Genomic DNA, 20,648 nt, shown 5'->3' on the forward strand with positions numbered 1-20,648 from the left:
TGCTAGCAAAGAAAAAAATCTTTTCAAAGTTTCTGCAAAGTTATGTTTTTCATTGAATGGGAATTTCATGAACTCGCAAGCCAAAACACTACACTAAGCTTTATATGGTACACAGTAGAATGAAATTATGTTTAGCAGTCCCAGTTACCAAGCACTATTTTCCTTAATCATCTTTGGTAGCTCTGAAAATGTCTGAAATAAGCCCATCTCCTTGATTAAAGCAAGGCTTTTTAATTAAGTGCACTTCGTGGAATACCCTTCTAGTTGTTTGAACTCAAAGTCCTTCTGAACACAATATATTCAACATTGATGTTCCAGTCCGTGCATTACTGTATATCGAAATAATACATAAAAACAATAAAAATAACAAACAAGAATTAACGAGAATAAAGTCGGATATAAACCCGTATCAAAAAGACAACACAACAAAAGCTAAAAAAGCTTTTGATAAAGTTGAAAGGGGGATAATGTTTTTTTTTTTTCCTACTGAAATTTAGATTAGCATCTAACATATAAGAATTGATAACACTGCTATTTTCTAGCCCAAATGCCCATGTTAATATATAAATATTACAAAGTTAGGCTATTTATACTACAATGCAGAACCGAAAAGAACTGTCAGTTGTCACCAAGGCAAATGCTATTGAATCTCTGCCTTTTCCTTTCTGAAAGCAATCACAAATAAAGGGAAATTATAAGAGAAAGACTTGAAATAAATATCTCTCTATACTGATGCTGGTGCTAACAATTTTTATTGAATTTTTATCAAAACAAAATCTACTGAATATGGCAAATGAATTAACTGACTGAAACTGTACTTTCAATCTATTATATATCAGCTACCTTCAAAAAAGAGAAGAAAATAAAAATGACAGTAATACATAAACTGTCAAAACTGCCAAAACATTAGAAAGCTTACATGGCTTTAGCATTTTTTTTTCTTTACTCCAGCCTCTCCCTTGAATTAAGTATAATAACAGGGTGACCAATTGCACGTAGATACAGAAAGCAGAGAAAATGTGTAGTTCAGAGCATACACAAAGAAGAGCCATAAAAAAAAACACAAAAGATCAAAAAATACCCTAACCAGATAAATCAGACAATAGCTTATTTGGCTATGCAGAATGACTTTTCCATGTTGGGATTGTGTCTTTTAGTCATTTTAGTGAATTGTTTAATGAAAAAATATAACAATAAATAAATATTGACACCAACATTTTTTTTTTTGTTTGTTGATCAGTACCTCCTGATTTTGAAGCAGTGTTGGGTGACTGCACAGCAGAGCTGGGAGAGACTGTCAAACTAGCTTGTAAAGTCACAGGGAATCCAAAGCCAGTCATCAGCTGGTATAAAGGTAAGACAAACAAGACCTCCTGGCCTCCTAGACTTAGAATTGGGCAGCATAGTTACAAAACAGTTACAGAAAATGAATGGATGGGGTTTTTGCGTGGTGCAGTATATTATTTAAGGCAGATATTTTCATGGACAGCATTTCATGCAGTGCCCGGTGGTTTCTGAGGCAGAGGTGTGTGTGGACACAGCAGCACCATCACCGCCTGGAGTCACAACCTCGGTAAAGGGGTCAGCTTTTGTAATATTGTCTGAAACAGAATAAACAAACAGTAGGCTGGGACTCGCCTTTTCACATCGACTTTGATATCTGACTGCTTCTTTTTTAATTCTGACTCGGCTTTCTGATTGAACTTTTGAGTGTCTCCACTTCGCTGTATCACTCCATTAATTTCTTTTTGTTGCTTATACCACTGCTTAAGCCAATAAATAGTACTTTTTTTTTTCTTGCCTCCACTTTGCATTCGATGAAATTCTTTTTTCTATGTGCTTTTGCCATTGTCTTTTAACAAAACACTGAATGGAAGGGGCAATTTGTATTGATTTGGATATTCAAATATGTGAAATTCTGGGAGGAGTCGGGGTGGGGCTGTAGGCATTTGCACATAGAGTGGAACTTGCAGTTTTATGCATCTGGGATTTTTTTCACGCATATTCACATTTCTAGTTTTGTCTGTATGCCATGTTTTAGTATGAATTCTACACAGTTGGTGGCAGGATTGGCACTCCAGTCACTGTAAAAAACCTCACACTGTTCCACTCCATTCGAACTAGCATGATGCTGAGGTTTCACCTATTACACGGCTGCACTCGGGTCCTAATTTGGAATCCTCAGGTGGTTTGTTGTACGGTGGGTGCGGCAATGTGCAGTGCACTGCACGCTCCCAACTTATGCAGGGCGTTACACAAGAGGCCCCAGGGCTTTTTTCCATCTTGTCTGCACAAATGCAGCTAGGATGAGCTTCAACTCCCTTCAACCCTGAAATGAAAATAGCATCAATAAAATGGTTAAAGATACAGATTACATTTATTTAAACATTTTTTAAAATTTTGTTCTCCAGCAAATTACCTTATAGAATCCCATTCTAGTCCTTACCAGAGATGATAATGTTTTGGACAGAGTATTTAGTAAACAGTGTTTTTCTAATGAGGACGGAAAATTAAACATACCTATTTTGTTCTCCTATTTCACAGAAAACATTCACATTTAATGAATGGGCAGTGAATCATAAATTAATTGACTAAGAGCTAAAATTGTTTTTGACTGTTTTCATTGGAAGTAGCTCCCTGTTTCCATACCCTCATAATTGTTCATACTGTATAACACACTGTATGAACAATTAAGCTATCAAATGTTTAACAGATATTTAAAAATGGCTTCTATTTCACCATACTGAAACCATAAAATGCCTTATTTTTTCAGATGGAAAAGCTGTAGAGATAGATCCACATCACATCATCATTGAAGACCCAGATGGTTCCTGCACTCTGATTTTAGATAATTTAACAGCTGAAGACTCTGGACAGTATATGTGCTTTGCAACAAGCATTGCTGGAAATGTTAGTACACTAGGCAAAATTATAGTTCAAGGTAGGTAAAGTATTTGCTGTGTTTAGAAGAGGGACTTCACTGCTTTGTTTGTTTTACTTTTTGTCATGTAGATTTTTTAAAAAGACTATTTTAAAAGACATTGAAACTTAACGTGTTTATGGCTCTTTGTAGAAGTTTGTGGCGCAGGGCAACAATGCTGTGTGTAGCTGAAGGACATATGCACTGAGAGAGGAGAGTGTGGAAAGGTTAGCTTAGGTGCACAAACTGTGGTCTGCATCACATTCTTTCTTTCCTTTTACCAGTGTTGCTCAGGCAGCAGTTTACTGGAGGATACATGAACACACTGTCAATAGTTAAATATCCAACAGAAGAGAACACCAGTAGCAAGTTTGTGTGTGGGACTGAAAGATGGAGTACAACAGGTGTCTTACTATGATGCAAATCAGAACAAGTTAATGCAGGCACATGCTCCTACTGTACTAGATTTTAAATGAGGTGCATGCATGTGACTGTGGATGCTGCAGAATGGTGCTCAGTCATGTAGAAATGGCATAGGATATTTAAACCACCGGAATCAGTCAGAAGAAGTTTTCAATTGAAAGTTTAGTTCTTCGGGCAAATATGGGTCAGTGTTTGGTAAAGTCTCTTTTAGCGATAGATGACTATTTGATGGGGTTGGAGGATACAAAACAAAATACACACAATCTTCCTCTTACGGTTCAAAACAGGGCTCAGACAACAGTAAGCAGCCTCAGATCATTCATTCTTCGCTGTTACTTCAATTTCAGAGAAAAAAAGAAATTAACCAAACCAAAAGGTCTTTGTTTTAAAGGGCAAGAGAAAAATCATAGGTCATAAACAAAGGAATGGTGAAAACTATAACAAACAGACAGCTAAGCTTTTTAAAATCTTCTTTGAGATGCTAATTAGTCTAAGAGCACTTTGACAAAAGTTTTATCCAATGAGGGATACCGAACATACCAAACGCCTTTGTATTTATACCAGAAGATATAGTGATACCACAATATTCACAGACACATAACAAACTCGGAATGGCAATACGTATTCAAAGTAATGGTGCACAAGATGCTGTTATGGTAAAGAGTATGTAAGACAATAAAACAAGTAAAAATCACTGCAAAAATGCAAAATGAAAATAAAACTGGAATCTACATACATAGCATAATAATTTTATTATGTTCAAGAAAAAAAATACACAGTATAAATGCACACTCAAAATGTGCTGTTTATCAAAATGACCACTGTATGGCTTGAATTTTATAATAGAAACACCAGAAGGGAAGGAGCAGAAGGCAGAGCCACTTCAGTGGGATTTTCACAATCCTGAGAAGCAGCAGTTCTAATCCAATGTGGTCCTATCTTGTTGAGTGCCTCAGCCTGTATTGTGGACTGTTTTACAGCTCTGTGCAGGAATCTCCTTTTGTTGCTTTACATGGCATTATATTTTTTCAGATATTACCTTCTGCTTTTAGCCTTAGACTCTCCATCCAAGGAAAGCGTTTACAATTCTGCATGGAACTGCCGCAGTTCATTCAACAAAGTTAAGATAATCTTTTCCTTTATTCTTGAATAAAACACCTAAGTAGCTGACTTTCTTCACTCTGGGAGGCTAAACACCCCTATAATAATAATAATAATAATAATAATTCTTTACATTTAAATAGTGCTTTTCTCACTACTCAAAGCACTTTAGTGAGTGAGGAGCCATTTCATCCACCACTAATGTGTAGCATCTATCTGGATAACACTGCAGCAGCCATTTTTGCACCAGCATGCTCACCACGCATGAGCTTTTAAGTGGTAAAGTGGGGAGAGAGAGACAGTTAGAGAAGGGGGATGATTACAGGGGCATCGTGACTAGGCCATAGACAGTAATTTAGCCTGATCATCGGGATGCACCTTACATTATACAAAGGATGCCCAGGGATCTTTTATGACCACAGAGAGTCAGGACCTCAATTTTATATCTCATCCGAAGGACGGCTGCATTATTACTGCACTGGGTTATTGAGATCCACATTCATACCACTGAGTAAGCACCCCCTGCTAGCTTCACCAACAATTCTTTCAGCAGCAACCCAAATTGGCTGGGCTCGAACATATTTGGCTTCAGGTGGATGACCTCTTGCGAAGTGCAGTTGGTATGGCTGCTGGCATAAAAAGCAAAGCAAATCATTCTTTACCTGAATATGACAAGGCCTCAGAGTTGGAGATCTGAGACCTCATCCCAATCCATGGGTTGCTCACTGAAAATCATAGGCCGATAAAGCCAAGACAACAACATCACCAACAACAGAGATGTATTAATTGGCTTCACCTTGAAAATCAAAAATAAGAAAAGAGGAATGAGAACCAATATCCCAAGCCAGCATTTTAACAGATTTGACTTAACTACTGGTATGCAAAGATAATATTCCATTTGCATGTGGTTGCTCAGAGTGCCATTTTCTGTGTGATTCTCTTCCACAAACTGACAAGGTCAGCATTTCTCCACAACTGCTGGAAGTAGCAAAGACAGTCTTCCAGCTACCCTTCTTGAGTCATGAAGTTGTTTGATGTAAACATTCTGAAGCTCCTAAACATAACTTCCCATAGCCTTAATACATTTCTTCCACAAGTAGTCCTTCACATTGACCACCATTGCAGTTACCACTTTATATGTGTTTGTATGTTTCAGTAATGGAAGCTGTCTTTCTTTAACCTAATAGCTTCTGTCACTGTTAGTGTCCAACAATAAACCCTGGACTTACTGCTATGACAATCACTGAGAACCTTTTGGCTGAAGCTTCATAAAGCTGCTTTCATTATTGGTTCTTTGTAAAGTCCCTTCTGTCTGCATCCCCCATGCTGTCTACTGAGATGCAAGAGAAGCCCCTTCAGTGGCAAGACTGTACGTACCCTCACTACCAGTTTAGTTTTTCCTAATCTCTCTCTTAGCACTGCATCAATCTGAGTCAATATATCTGCATGAGGTAATTTGTTTACAGATCAGTGTGTATCTTTATCCTAGTTTCCAGAACAGATGACACAACTAGAAAGTCAATCACTGTTACAAGGGTATGACATTTGTATTGCTGATTCCTACTCTGGTGCCAGGTACGTTTATGAACAATAATATGTTCAAAGGTGGCATCTTTGATCAACAGTTCTGACTTGCATAGAAATCAAGTAGCAATTCTTGACTCCAGTTCAGGCCATTCATAGCAGTCATACCACTGCAGTTATCTCAGTCTATCCTTAGGTAAGCTATAGGGCCAGTAAGTGGTAAGCTCTTGAATAACAAATTCATTGTCACAAAACATGTCAAATATTGTGAGAAGCTGTTAAAGTCAAACTGTAAAGGTTTTCTGTTTACATCTGGAAATGGAGGTGGCCATCTTATTCACTAATACAACTGCAATGGTGAAGTATTTACCATAGACATTAAGGGTATCCCCACACCCACCTAGAGTAAAAGGGCCAAACTTGATCAATATAGGAGAGTTTAACTCAATCTAAGTAGACTTTTTATATATTGTAAGTTCTGGCTCCTTTTCCACCAGAAAAAAAAATTATGTATCCCTAGAGCCACGGTTGCATTGCCAAGGTGTACTATGTCTGCATATTAACCAGTCATGACTTTCATCCAGCATGTATTGCACCAGAACCTAGTCTGTTTTGGATAACACCAGTAACGTGCTGGAGAGGGAGCTTCCGTTACAACAGTCTTATACAGCATGGTCAGAGTGATTAAAGACACAAAGGGTAGAGGTTCATTTTATAAACTATTGAATTTACATACAGTATCTGGTTTCTGGACAGGTTTCTGATATTTATTAACCCTTTATGCTATTTCTTTAAGATGAATGCTATGTTACCCTAAAAATATTCTCTCACAAGGTGTTAGTGCTTACCGTGGTTTCAGTGATGCTGAAGAGTATGACAGTGTATTGTTGATGCCACGATTTTGACAGTGTTCACATTGTAGAAGTTATTCTTGATATTACCCACTTCTAGTTTCCATGTTCTTACCTAACTGTAGAGCTGCAGACCGGCCTATGGGCAAAATAGCGAATTGGTTCACAGCATACAATTACATTCATTAGTAAGATAGACCTGTTATTACTTCAAAAACAGCAATCAACCCGGTGAGCATGTTTCATGAAAAGTGTATGTTTTCGTTATCCTGGTCAGAAGTACAATGTGATGTTGCATTTGTTTGCAGATTTCGCATCTGTATATGAGGTGAGGCATCTACTTAAAACATGTTTATTTTAAATTATAGCATTCTACAGATATTTCACTAACTGGTGTACAGTATAACTTAATTACCTTAACTCATAACTAGGGGACTAACAACTCCAACAAATGAAGGATTTCACATGACACATGTGAATTCTATTTGAGTTCGTAATTTCTTTGTTTTACATGCCTTTTTTAGTGCCTCCTCGATTTGTAAACAAGTTAAGGAATGCTCAGCTCATCAAGGGAGAAGATGCACAGTTTTTATGCACCATTCAAGGGGCTCCATATCCACAAATCAGGTACAACTGAAGTCAAGCTGAGATCAAGAAGAAGCAAATAATTAATAATTTTGTTTCCATTACAACCAAGACACCCACTGTAAGTAGTTGCCAAAGTTAAAACCTTTAACTGCATTATTGGTGGTAAGTTTGTCATATACACCAAATTGTAAAGTTAATGGTATGGATTATATTACCTAACAATTCTAATACTTTATTAGCATTAACGTCCTACATCTACATTTTGCTTGTGATGTTTAAAATCATACATCAGTCATTCATTGAAGACAGCATATACTTTAATCAATGAGACATACAGTATAGAGGATATTCCAAAATATCCATCAAACCTGGTTTTCATAATGTTGATTAGATTGGTTTATGACTTGAAAAATAGTTTTCAGAACATAGGCAGGTATACTAAGTTGTAGAATTATATAACATTTTAAATATTACAGGCAAAACAACATTGATGCTCAAACAGAAATAACTTGTGCTTAGAATATAATAATTTAAGATCTGTATAACTAGTTATTTATACATCTTGTCTTGATTTGCACAATGTGAAAATGTAAAATAAAAATTAATTTGTTTATTACAGGTGGTACAAGGATGGCACACTCATAACAGATAAAAATAAGTTTTCACAATTTAGTGAAACTCGTAGTGGAGTCGTAGTCTTAGTCATCAAAGACCCTGGAGAGAATGACCTTGGACGATATGAATGTGAGGTACTCAAGCATAATTCATACTTTTACCCCTGATCCTCATAATAAATTAGTGTGTACACTTGTGCAGTATTTAAAAAAGAGAGAATTTACACATCTTCTCATTTTTCACAGCTGAAGAACAGATTAGGCACTGTTACTTGTTTTGCTGAGTTATGCTTGCAGCCCCCAGCATTGCTAATCCCAGAAAGACTAGGGGAACAATCTATAACCATAGAAGGTAAGAAATGACTGTGTTTATTACAAAGTTCTTAACTGTTATATGTTCTTATATATTGTAGTAAAGAATGTGTCTGTGGCCATTCTTGAGCTCTTGTTTTAAATCAATTCTGTTTTAGACAAAATATGGTACATGTAAGAAGACTGACTAACTAAATCATCCCACTCAGTACTGTAAGTTTAGCTGCTCTTTTGTTCCAGTATTTCATCCAGTTATGCCATATAAGACCAGGTGACTGACAAACCTATTTTAGGCTCTCATTATTCAGAATGAAGAAGTTTTTTCTGCTTCCTGTGTTGAATGACCTCCTGTTTATTTTACACTATTGTCTTCTAGTGCTGGTGGAAAGGTACTTGTTAAATTTAAATTATTGATGAAAGCTTAGATAATTATCTTGGTTACTTTAAACAAGGAAAACATTGAGATTCCTTACAGTAGAAGCATGCCCATTAGCCCAGAAATGCACTTGGCTGGTATTTCATGTAAAATCCATTTTTATATGACAGAGATAAAAGCTATATATTGCACTCCAAAGACAGTTTCATTAATATATTTAACAGTTTGATTATAACATGCATAGTCTCCATTTTTGTAATTTTTATTAATTTTATGTATTGCAGATATCTTTAACATAAATACTGAAATTCTTATAATATTTTGTCTCCCCATCTTGTGTTTTCTGGTATTTAAAAGCAATTTCCTCATGTAGCTATTTTAGAGGCAGGGACAACCTATCTAAAAAAAGCTCAGATTACATCTGTTGCCTTAACTTTTTTTCAAATGATGTCATCCTGTCAGCATTAAATATGATATGAGACAGCAAAAAGGTGATGGTTCTGGATGTTGCTCCTACATAAAAAATATTGATACAAACATAAAGATTTTTAAGCCAATGTGTTTCTGTATCTACAGTGCCCTCAGTGAAAAAAATGGCATGTCAGCTTAAAATAAAAAAAAAATGTGTACATCGGTTGCACATAACAAAATTGTTTTTATCAAAAATAATTTAATTATACTTAACTAGTCATTTAACCTGTTACAATAACAGCGCTAGAACAGTAGTGCATAAACATTAGTAGGAACAGTCTATATTAAATGGCAAGGGACTTTGACCTCTTTCTTTTTGTTGGTCGTATTTTTCTTTCTTTCAGCCTTTCTTTTGTTGATGTTTACTTGCTGAGCTGACCGTTCTTCATGAGCTGCCGCCGTGTATTGTGTGTCTTTAATTTTCTGTGACAGTAATACTGTCTTGTACGTCCGCTGGCTTGTACGTCTGTAATATACCTTTAATTTTCTCTGGCGGTAATACAGGCGTGCGCGTCGGTAATATGCCTTTAATTTCCTCTGACAGTAATACTGGCTTGTATGTGGCTATAAGATGAGTCACTGTATTGTGTACCTTTAATTTCCTCTCGCAGTAATACTGGTTTGTATCTCCGCAAAACGCCTATAACTTTCTGTGACAATAATATCGCGTATCGCACCATGCCCCATGCATGCACACTTCACCAGAAGACACACACACACGGACACCTGGACGCACACAGGGATTTTATTAAAGAGGATGCAGTAAATTAATATATCCTGAAACAACATGATATTTCTTGCCTTCCCCTGCAGCTTCGCCCACATATAAGTGAAACAGGACAGCGAGAAGGGTCCTGCCCGGCTCCCTGCTCCTGACGTCATGCTTCCTCTCCACCTCAGTCCGAAGCCTCTGTCTTGGATTAGCGTACATATAACGCTCCTGCAAGTAAACTATGATTCTTAGCGCGATAAGAGAAGTCGCAAAATCAACTTTAATGTTCAATCAAATTCAAGAAAAAAGTCCAATCTAAATCTGTTAAGTAGTTTTCTCGTTCGCTAGCTAAGTGGATGTAAGATACGCCCTGACTCTGGTGTGTGAGTGAGGAGGGCCCTGCCCTCTCCCCTCAGCCCGCTGCGTCTCTCTCAAATTATCATGAATATATCGCTCTTACAAGCGAACTATGATACTTGGGACGATGAGAGAAGACGTAAAATCAGCCAGAATGTTTAAGCAAATTACAGAAAAAATCCGTTAAATAGTTCTCTCATGAAAAGGGGTACACACAGACATTGGATTTTTTATATATAGAGATGAATGAAACTTTTTCATTCTCTATTAAATTAATTATATTATGTTAAATGAACATGTCAATAAAGCATAATATTTTAACAATTGTTTTATAAACCTTTTAAAAAATGCACCTTACTAAGTTACTTAGTTATAACCTTGTTAGGTTGGCAATTATACTTGTTCCAGTATCATTTTATAGTTCATGTTCAAAGTTATTAATAAGAAATAAACAGGTTTGCTTAAACCAAAACTAGTTTTATTTGTTAAATACAATACAAACCAACAAAAATACAAACGATTAGTATTCAAACACTGAAATGTACAACAGTTGTATGAGAACACTGCTTCTTTGGCTGTGCCAGAATGCCATGACCAATGTATAACTAAATATGAACACAAAATGCACCATGGATATTATATTATAAAATACATTTATTTATATTTATGTAACTGTATATATTATAGAATAAATGTTAAATATGCCTTGCATTTAGGAGACCCGGGTTCACTTCCCGGGTCCTCCCTGCGTGGAGTTTGCATGTTCTCCCCGTGTCTGCGTGGGTTTCCTCCCACAGTCCAAAGACATGCAGGTTAGGTGCATTGGTGATTCTAAATTGTCCGTAGTGCGTGCTTGGTGTGTGTGTGTGTGTGTGAGCGCGCCTTGCGGTGGGCTGGCACCCTGCCCGGGGGTTTGTTTCCTGCCTTGCGCCCTGTGTTGGCTGGGATTGGCTCCAGCAGACCCCCGTGACGCTGTAGTTAGGATATAACGGGTTGGATAATGGATGGATGGATGTTAAATATTAATAAAATATAAAGTGCAAAAATTGCTGCTTGGCACCTTCTTTCACAAAATAATTTTTTTTCTTTATTTTCAAAACGAGCAAATTCGGCATCTGCATTGTACTCGGGTGTATTATTTATTTGTCTGTATTAATAGTATTTATCTGTTTGAGCAATGTTATGATAATACTAATGAACAGCAATGCTGAAAGTAGTTGACCCGTAATGAAAGTCAGAACTTTTTTCCTTCAAGTACGTAAACATACCTGTACTAAGCGAGTAAATCTAGACAATATAATAGTACATTTACTGACATGTGAGTTAGTGAGGCTAGTTTGATAAAACATTTAAAGAGAATACACGGAAAAACGTAAAACGGAGTAACATTAGTCTGTGTTATTAAGTGTTTTGAAGGAATATCTGAATATTTCTCGTGTTCATGTTTTTTTTTAAACTTTTATTTCACTAACCTTTCGCTCTTAACCGGCGACAATAACTCAACCCTACAACCTGTTGCTTATTTGAAAGTCACATGACTTTACCACTAAGTTATTCTGCCTCCGCTGACGATGAATCCTCTTGGTGCGTATTAATTTCCGGTGAGGACTAAATATAACTATTTTGACTTCTGCCTAAATGACTGAAATTAGTATATTGTACATCTCACAAGATTCAATAAATTAAACACGATCGAGTTATGTTAAATAGAGGACCATAAACAATACATCTAATATATAAAGCACAGTCGATGTATGTATGTGTGTATGTATGTTTGTTTGTCCGCCATACAAATCTGCACCGGGCGTCCGATCGCCACCAAACTGGGGATGGGGCTTCTTTGTGACCAGGGGGGTATTTTCCATACGTCGCTTAAACCATCCGAGATCAGATGCCTCATCTTGGATGAGTTAATGCCAGTGAAACTCATCCGGATAAGCCGTTTTTTCAAACGCAGCTGTGTATTAGATTAGTCGAGCTGGATCTAATCATCCGAGATGAATGCGCGCGCCCGCACTGATTGAAAAGCCCATATATATTGAGTCTAGAAAACATGATCAGCAAGTCCTTGATAGGCTGTAACAAAATGACGAAAGAACGGGCGCATTTTTTTTTCCACACAAGCGGACAAGACCTTTCATTCGAAGGACATGAAGAATTTCAAGATTTAATATGCACAAGGGGTAACACTGCAAAAGCAGCCCAAACCAGAAAAGACGGCTGCAAAAAGTGGCAGACAAATGAAATGCATCATGTGCATTGTACTTACTGAAAGCAGCGTTTCATTTCCTATGTGTCAGATTAATTATTACAGTATTTAATATGTCATAATTCCAGATCAAACATGAGCACAAGGAGAACACAGGAACAGGTTAAAGTGAAGTACAAGAATATACTTCAAACTGGTAAATATTGGTATATAACTATTTAAAGAATTGATGACATAAAGAATCATATATAATGTAAAGAACATTAATTCTAAAGCTAATAAGAAGGCAGACAAGCAAAAAATAGGTGGAGGTCCATGCGGTCCAGACCTAACCCCTGCAGAAGAGTTGGCTCTCCAGCAAAATGCCCATCGCCCTGTTTCTGAGGGCATTCCACGGGGAAGCTCCTCCTCAGAACCAGTGGCAGGATGCAGTGGTCACTTCATTTCAGATAAAGGATGCTCACTGCATATATTTGTGCTCAATGTGTGCCATAGGTATGTTCCATATAGCCCTCTTTTTTGTTGGGTCAGTTGCAGGGAATGTCATATCCCTAGAACCTGTGTCTGACCAACAAGATATTGATGAAGGTCAAATATTTGATGAAGACACTGTGTCTGATTATTCATCAGGAGGAGAGGTACATTTTCCAAATAATGTTTGATCAAACTCCACTGTGATCAGTCCCATGTGCCCCAATCACATTTGGAAACCCTGGGTAATGAGAATGTTAGGCTGATTGTGAGATTCTTTATGAAATACCTGCAATGGCATGAAACGCCTCTTTTGTCTGCACACGCAGGTGTCCAGGAAACACAATGAAAACCCGAAGGAAATGTTTCAGAACCAAACAGACTTTACGAATTGCCTGGCAAACTGCATTTTTCAATAGATGTTTCGCATCGCCTACAGTATATAAAAAAGTGCCGCTTGCAAGAAACCTCAAAGCAATGCATACTGCCTGTATGGTTGTGAGAGCCCGACTTCGCCGAGTTTGACTTCGAATATACGGAGCTAATAAATCTTTGAGGTTCAATATTCCCCCTCGGCTATCTTTCGTACAGAATTTCCTCCGGGAGCAATAAAGGATCTTGCCGATCGCGCAAAACCCTCTCTATATGAAATTTTCTTTGTATAATTTGCGCACCAATATCAATTGGTCGCTCATTCATGAAAGGCGAAGCCATGACTGGATGACTTCCACGCACCATCACTGATTACGTGTGTAAACTAATCCTTGTTTACGTAGAACAAACCTGCTCCGAGCAGGTTTGCGGATTAGGATGTGTTGCTATGACAACACTTCCAGCAAGAGTTTCGAAAAACCAACAGATCCAGGATCAGGTCAAATCGTCAACAATTACATCCGGCTAAGCGAGTAATCCACGTACGAAAAATACCCCCCAGGAGGAGGTCATGGGGTATGTTTGGTTGGGAAAAATGCCATCTAGCGGCACGTTTGGTCCCTGTGCATCACACTTTACCAATGTTTCTTTAAATTGCCACCATATAGATGTAGGGGAGACTGGGGACGGTTGCAACAAGGGACAGTTGCAACAAGTCTTATTTCTCCAATTAGAAACATGCTAGAGTGATGATACTCATACTGCACATGCTCAGTTAGGCCCTCTCTCCACCAGAGATAAACTATACAGTTTGTTTGTTTGTGTTTAGTCTTGGTCTCTCTGACTGACTGATGCTCGCTTTCCGACGTATTGTAAATAACGTACATTCAACTCACTGTGGTGCTTATTCCATACGTAATACCATGTAACACATTATAATTGTCCTGCTTTTCGCTAATATACCCATGCCACCAAAAAAAGACGTAGAATTAGAAAGTCCACTACTGATGCCAGAAAAAAGTCTATTTCAAGGGCGTCTGAAACATTGCGCAAGACGTGAAGATGTTTTCATACCAAGAATGATTTACCCTTTGATTTAAAACGGCTACAATTTTCATGTTTGTTTGGCTTTTGCTATGTCAATTAATAAGGCTCAAGGGCAATCATTGCAAGTTAAACGCACCAATTTGGAAAATCCATGCTTTTCACATGGACAACTCGTGTGAACATACGTAGCATGTTCTACAGTGGGCAATCCTCAGAAATTGTTAATTTTCACACCACAAAACAAAATAAAAAATATAGTGTATCCAAAGGCTCTGGAATGACCACATATATTACCTATTACAATAAAATGTCAATCAGAAAACTGTTCTATTTATATGTTCTGTTTCTTTCATTTAGGAAATTCACCATTTATAGATTCCCGGGCAACGCCGGGTACTCCTGCTAGTGTAATATAAAGTAGATACATTTTTGTAAATGTAACAACCTGCCATTTCCCTTTTCAGTGCTCTATAATGTTTGGGACAAAAGTACATTTTTCCTTGATTTACATCATCTGCTCCACAATTTAAAGTTACAAATCAAACAGTCCAGACGTGATTAAAGTATACATTGCACACTTTAATTTAGGGGTACCTGCAAAAATTTTGATCACACCATGTAGAACACTTGTAACATTTTTTTTATGCATGGTAATCCCCAATTTAAATGTTTAGGACAATTGACATCACACATGTTTGTGATTACTCAGGTGTATTTCATTGCTTCATTTGTGCAGTAAGAGTAAAGTAGTGATGGGCGGAGTGAAGCCTCACGAAGCATCAACACGTTTGAAGCAATTGTGTCGGAAATCATATCGAAGCTTCGAAGCATTTGACACTCACCTCTCTAGTGACACCTCCTGGCCATTTTCATTAACGTTACACAAACGTATGATCCACTTCAATGATGTCTGTTACAACTCTTATTGCTTTTATTTTTTCGCAGCTACAGACTGACAACGAAGAGAAGGGTTCGTCAGCAGCTTCTAGTGTCTGATGTCTAAAAAATATAAATACTGTATAACTAACGCCGACAGGCAGAATGCATTATATGATAGCAAGAGTTAAACAAAATAAGACGCCTCACTCATGGATTCCCGGCTCTTTCAGTTAGTATTTACTTTTGCACTGTATCATTATAATCATATATCATTATCACTCATGTTATTAGTATTATAATTAACCCTCATCTTTTCTTGAGATCACATTTAATAGCCTTAAATGTTTTCTTTGGTCTGACTTAATTAAAACGGAGTAGACAGAAAAAAAAGGTTTATCCCTGTACTTTGCCATGATATAGGTAAGCACATTTGAGAAAGAAAAGGTGAAATCCTTAAATCACAGATGTTATTATTCGATCAAGTATTAAAATATTTCATTTATTAATACAATATTTTTTGGAGCTCAAAAGTAACGAGTTCGCTATGATGAAAAGACGCCTTCAGTGGCTCAATTAACTAAGGTGGCTGCTTTTCAAATTCTGAGCGTAGTGCTAGCGCGAGTTCGATCCGAACTAAAGACTCATCATAATTAATAATAATTAAAAAAATAATCTCGAGTGAAATCTTTATAACCAATTTGAACTAAATAATTTTGAGAGATACTGTGGAAGGATCGCATAAGAGATCTGTTCGGGAATCATCCCCACTTAGAATCGCCATCAAAATGCGATGACTAATTGCGTAAGGTAGCCCACGTATTTACATTAATTCATCTTCTATTCATCGGCATTTAACGTCCATGAACCCAACCATTGAATAAGGTGATAACAAACCCACTGTGGTAGATCAGGTTGAATTTGCTCTGCTGCACCAAACATTCAAATGTGTCAATCTGGAGCTCATCAGAGAGGCTGAGAGACATGGCGCAGATCAGTCACCAGCACACCGACACATAGACACACACTAGATACTCCAAGGTGAGCAGTGCATGTATCAAGTGAGCAGTGCATGTAAGTCGGCATTAAAGATCCTCTTGAGTGCTGAGGCAACAACAAAAAGCAGTGGGATAAACACATCTGGACCTGCTGCCGAAAAAGCATTTGGTTTTAACAGCAGCATCCCTCCCTCGTGAACACATCTTCAAGGCGATCAGTAAAAAGTTGTCTTAGTCACAGCACAGTGCAATAATAAAACATTTCCTAAAACATATAGTTGTCCAGTCTGTATCATCCCTAAGCAATTTTCCAATTATAGAGGTGCAATCCCAGTTACTAACACATTTACCGTGTAGCTCTCCCCCCCACCCCCAACACTCAGAGTAAGAACACATTTCACCTTATTAGTTTAATATTTAAAAATTGAAACCGCTAAACCCGCCATCAACAACTACAATAACAGTTGAAATCGTCACTCAAATATTTTTTTTTGTTATAGACATAAAACAATATCCATTTCCATTTGATATATCTTTAGTAGTGTTCTCGCCTTGCTCGCTCTCAGTCCACGGTGGAATTTGCTGTTAAACGGAAAAAAAAAGAAAAACAGACTCTTTTGGGTCACAGTTCACAATGGGTGGACGTGGGACCCGAACCCACGCACGCCTTATTATGGAACGGCAACGCTACCGCTGCACCACTACTGTTTTCAGCAGGGTGGATGTATGTAATGTATGTTTTTTATGTATGTATGTATGTATGTAATGAAGACAAAAACAATTATATATAGATGTATACTGTATGACATACGTTCAGTGTTGCATGAAAACGTTGCATCAGGCGAAAAATGGATGTTTATGAGAGTATTATAGTGAGAGATGTCGTCACCCGTATTACTAAAACTCTTCTTTGCAGCATTATGCATTCTACAAGTTGGCATTTGTATGATGTATAATATATCATTTTATTTTTTGCCACAAAGTATTATCGGGCACAATCATTTAACATGTATGGATCATCCACAAACATTCATTTCAATGGGAAATCTGTCGAGTTTTTGAACTCTGTTGATGCCATATGTACTTCAAACGGGAGCTCGATGAATAATGATTTGAAGCACTAAGCAGACATGCGCACTGGAATCGTCAAGCTTGGTTAGAAGCACTGAGCAGACATGCGTACTGAGATTGCATCATGATGGGGCTTCGAACCCTCAGACATGCGTAGTACTGAGATCATGACAGGGCTCCGAAGCCTCAGACATGCGCACTGGGTTAACTGAGGCTTCGAAGCCTTGAGCAGATTCAAAGCCTCGGACATGCGCACTGTGTTAACTGAGGCTTTGAAGCCTCAGACATGTGTAGTACTGAGATTGCGTCATGACGGGCTTCGAACGGGGCTTCGAAGCCTCAGACATGCGTAGTACTGAGCTCATAACAGGGCTCCGAAGCCTCAGACATGCGTAGTACTGAGCTCATGACGGGGCTTCGAAGCCTCAGATATGCATAGTACTGAGATCATGACGGGGCTCAGAAGCCTCAGACATGCGTAGTACTGAGCTCATGATGGGGCTCCGAAGCCTCAGACATGCGTAGTACTGAGATCATGACGGGGCTCTGAAGCCTCAGACATGCGTAGTACTGAGATCATGACGGGGCTCCGAAGCCTCAGACATGCGTAGTACTGAGATTGGATCATGATAGGGCTTTGAAGCCTCGAGCAGACATGGTCACTGGTTACTGAATCTTTGTGAAGCCTCAGCACACTCAAAGGCATTGACCTCTATATTTTGAGAGTCTATCTGACACTTAACTTTCTAGTTATATTTTGTAATTCGTATTGACATTACACACTTCAGTTAATATAGTTAAACTACAATTCAGGTAGTTGCTGAGAAGTAATTATTGTTCTTGTGGATTGCTGTGATTTCCTTTGTCTGATACATAGTGTCAAAGATATATTGTCATATATCAACTTTATATATATAAAAAGATTAGGTAAATCATGCAACCTTTTTATGGAACGCTTAATTTTGTTCAAAACCGTACATCATATAGTATACATCTATAAACATAATTTTTTTGTCTTCATTAGGAGAATACAACAATGATACTCTCGTGTCAAACCAATTTAACGTGTATATGTCAAACAACATATTTCCACATCCACCACAGTAAGAACAGTAGTAGTAGTTCAGTTGTGCAAAGCTCGTTAATTATCCCGATTAGGTGGCTCAATGGTATCGCAACTTTCTCTCAATAAAAACACCAGGGGTTCGCGTCGTTGATCCTCCACTTGTGAAAAGTTTTTTTTTCAATTCCTCCATTTAACAATATTTTCAGCTTGGACGGATAGCGAGAGAATCGAGCTGTCGAGGGAAGGTTGGGCCGCCGTAGTCGGGCAGGGGGCACACATCCCTAATTATATTGTGTATGTAAAGAGTTTCACTGTAAAATGTAATAAGCTTCATATTTGTGTGTTTGGAGACCCTGGTGTCGTACTGAATTTGTATTGTAGAAAACAAACTATTGTGCAGCATGCCTAAATGTGTCTTTTCGTTTCTGATCGCTGTACGACACTACCAATTTGAGACAATTCGCTATAAACAGTTTCAGCCAATCAGCGCCTTCTAAACATGCAGAATGACATGTTTAGACATGACATGTGAACCTTTATTGTAGCGGCACAGCATCTTCGTTTCAGTCAGTCATTGTCCTGTTAGACTATTTACTGTTAAGTGCTGCTTAAGGTACCGTTTAGATAGATAGATAGATAGATAGATAGATAGATAGATAGATAGATAGATAGATAGATAGATAGATAGATAGATAGATAGATAGATAGATAGATAGATAGATAGATAGATAGATAGATAGATACTTTATTAATCCCAATGGGAAATTCACATTCTTCAGCAGCAGCATACAGTTTATAGTACAACAGGTAGCCTACGTAGTTCTTAAATTGGTATTGAAATGCACACACAAGTCTCCTAAATTATTTATTGAAATGCCTACATTTACAGTGTCCGTTTTAGGAAGTTGTAGTTTTTACTTGTTCCCGTTATTAGGAATTATAATTTCTCAGTGTCGCATATTACTCGTTACTACTCGCGAGTCCCGTATCATTGAGATTCTGTTTTACATTCTGTATAAGAAAACTTTTTAAAAGGAGCGTTAATTGAACTGACTATAGCAGACTTGTCATCTTCTTAAAATGACTTTATTGATTTGATATTGACAATTAATCATAAGGTCAAAAACCAAGGAGGATATGAGTTTGCATGGACTGTGCTGTTTCTTTTTCTTCGTGACATCGCGTCAGCAGAGAGTGCGTCAAGTTAACAATGCATTCTGTCCTAAATGACATCGCAGACACGTTTTGATATTTCCTAAAGGCCAATGTGTCTCAGTTTGCTCATTAATATATTTTGACAGTGTATTTTAGTGAGAATGATTATAAACATATTACCCATGTTCATTTCCCATGTATATATGTAATGTTTGGTGAGAATAAATAAAAATTAACAACACATATAATAGTTACAGTATGTTGCATTGTTTATGATTAACAAAATTCATAGTTTATCTGAAATGTTCTACTTATACAGTCAATTTATTCCACTTCTGAAGGTGTACATTGTCGGTATTCTCCATTGCATTTGCCCCCGAGTGTAACGTGTGCCAGTGCAATTGAGGGGTGGCAGACGAGCTCACGTAATGGGTGACAAGGCACATTCTCACCCTGATGCCGAGGCTCTTGTCATGAATATTCCCATCTTGTGGCTTTTTCTCGTTCTTGCCAGTTTACTATTATTATTGGACACGTATGTAGAGGAAATGTGTGTCTTATTTTATGTCTGTGAAAGGAAGGATGGTAAAGCCTTGAATGAAACTGAGTGTTGATGCTTTGGATAACAAGACAGGTAAGGAGCAGGGAACGTTAAACATGACAGTGACTGCGGGGGATTGTGGAACTGGAAGATGGTTTAAGAATACAGAAACGACAAAAGCTTAGTCTTTCAATAATTCTATTTACATCAATGATATACTCTGTTGTTTTACAGTTTGGAAGATTACTTATTTACCCCTCCCACGCAGCCTTTGATAAGATGCATTCAAAAGGAAAGGATGTTGCTGACAAAGTCAGGTGCTTTTTCGAAAGTTTGGCTCCAGATGTGCTTATCCAGCTGCTCCTTCTTGTCAGTACTTGAGTGATCTGTATGTTCACCTCTGTATGAATTCGCAAAGTTTCTTTACAACTTTTTTGTCTCATTAACGCAGAAATCCCGAGGCTTTCCTAAAATTGCAGAAGACACTGTTGATGGCGCTGATTCTGTTTTAAAGACAGTTGTGATTAGTCATGCAGCACACACTTTTACTCACATTGCTTTTTGGAAATCAATAATACAAATCAGCTACAGAT

The 20,648-nt window shown here is 37.7% G+C and overlaps 1 protein-coding gene across 1 annotated transcript in view; it reads left to right on the plus strand.

Moving 5' to 3' along the window:
• Nucleotides 1-20,648, plus strand: part of obscnb (obscurin, cytoskeletal calmodulin and titin-interacting RhoGEF b) — a 565,304-nt gene that overhangs the window by 529,905 nt on the left and 14,751 nt on the right. Inside the window, exons 80-84 of the mRNA XM_051928767.1 lie at nucleotides 1,241-1,354; nucleotides 2,774-2,941; nucleotides 7,344-7,446; nucleotides 8,027-8,156; nucleotides 8,268-8,373. Coding sequence (XP_051784727.1) covers nucleotides 1,241-1,354; nucleotides 2,774-2,941; nucleotides 7,344-7,446; nucleotides 8,027-8,156; nucleotides 8,268-8,373 — 621 coding nt within the window. The remainder of the gene's footprint in view (nucleotides 1-1,240; nucleotides 1,355-2,773; nucleotides 2,942-7,343; nucleotides 7,447-8,026; nucleotides 8,157-8,267; nucleotides 8,374-20,648) is intronic.

The sequence above is a fragment of the Erpetoichthys calabaricus genome, chromosome 6, assembly GCF_900747795.2.
Source record: "Erpetoichthys calabaricus chromosome 6, fErpCal1.3, whole genome shotgun sequence".
NCBI classification, from domain to species: domain Eukaryota; kingdom Metazoa; phylum Chordata; class Cladistia; order Polypteriformes; family Polypteridae; genus Erpetoichthys; species Erpetoichthys calabaricus.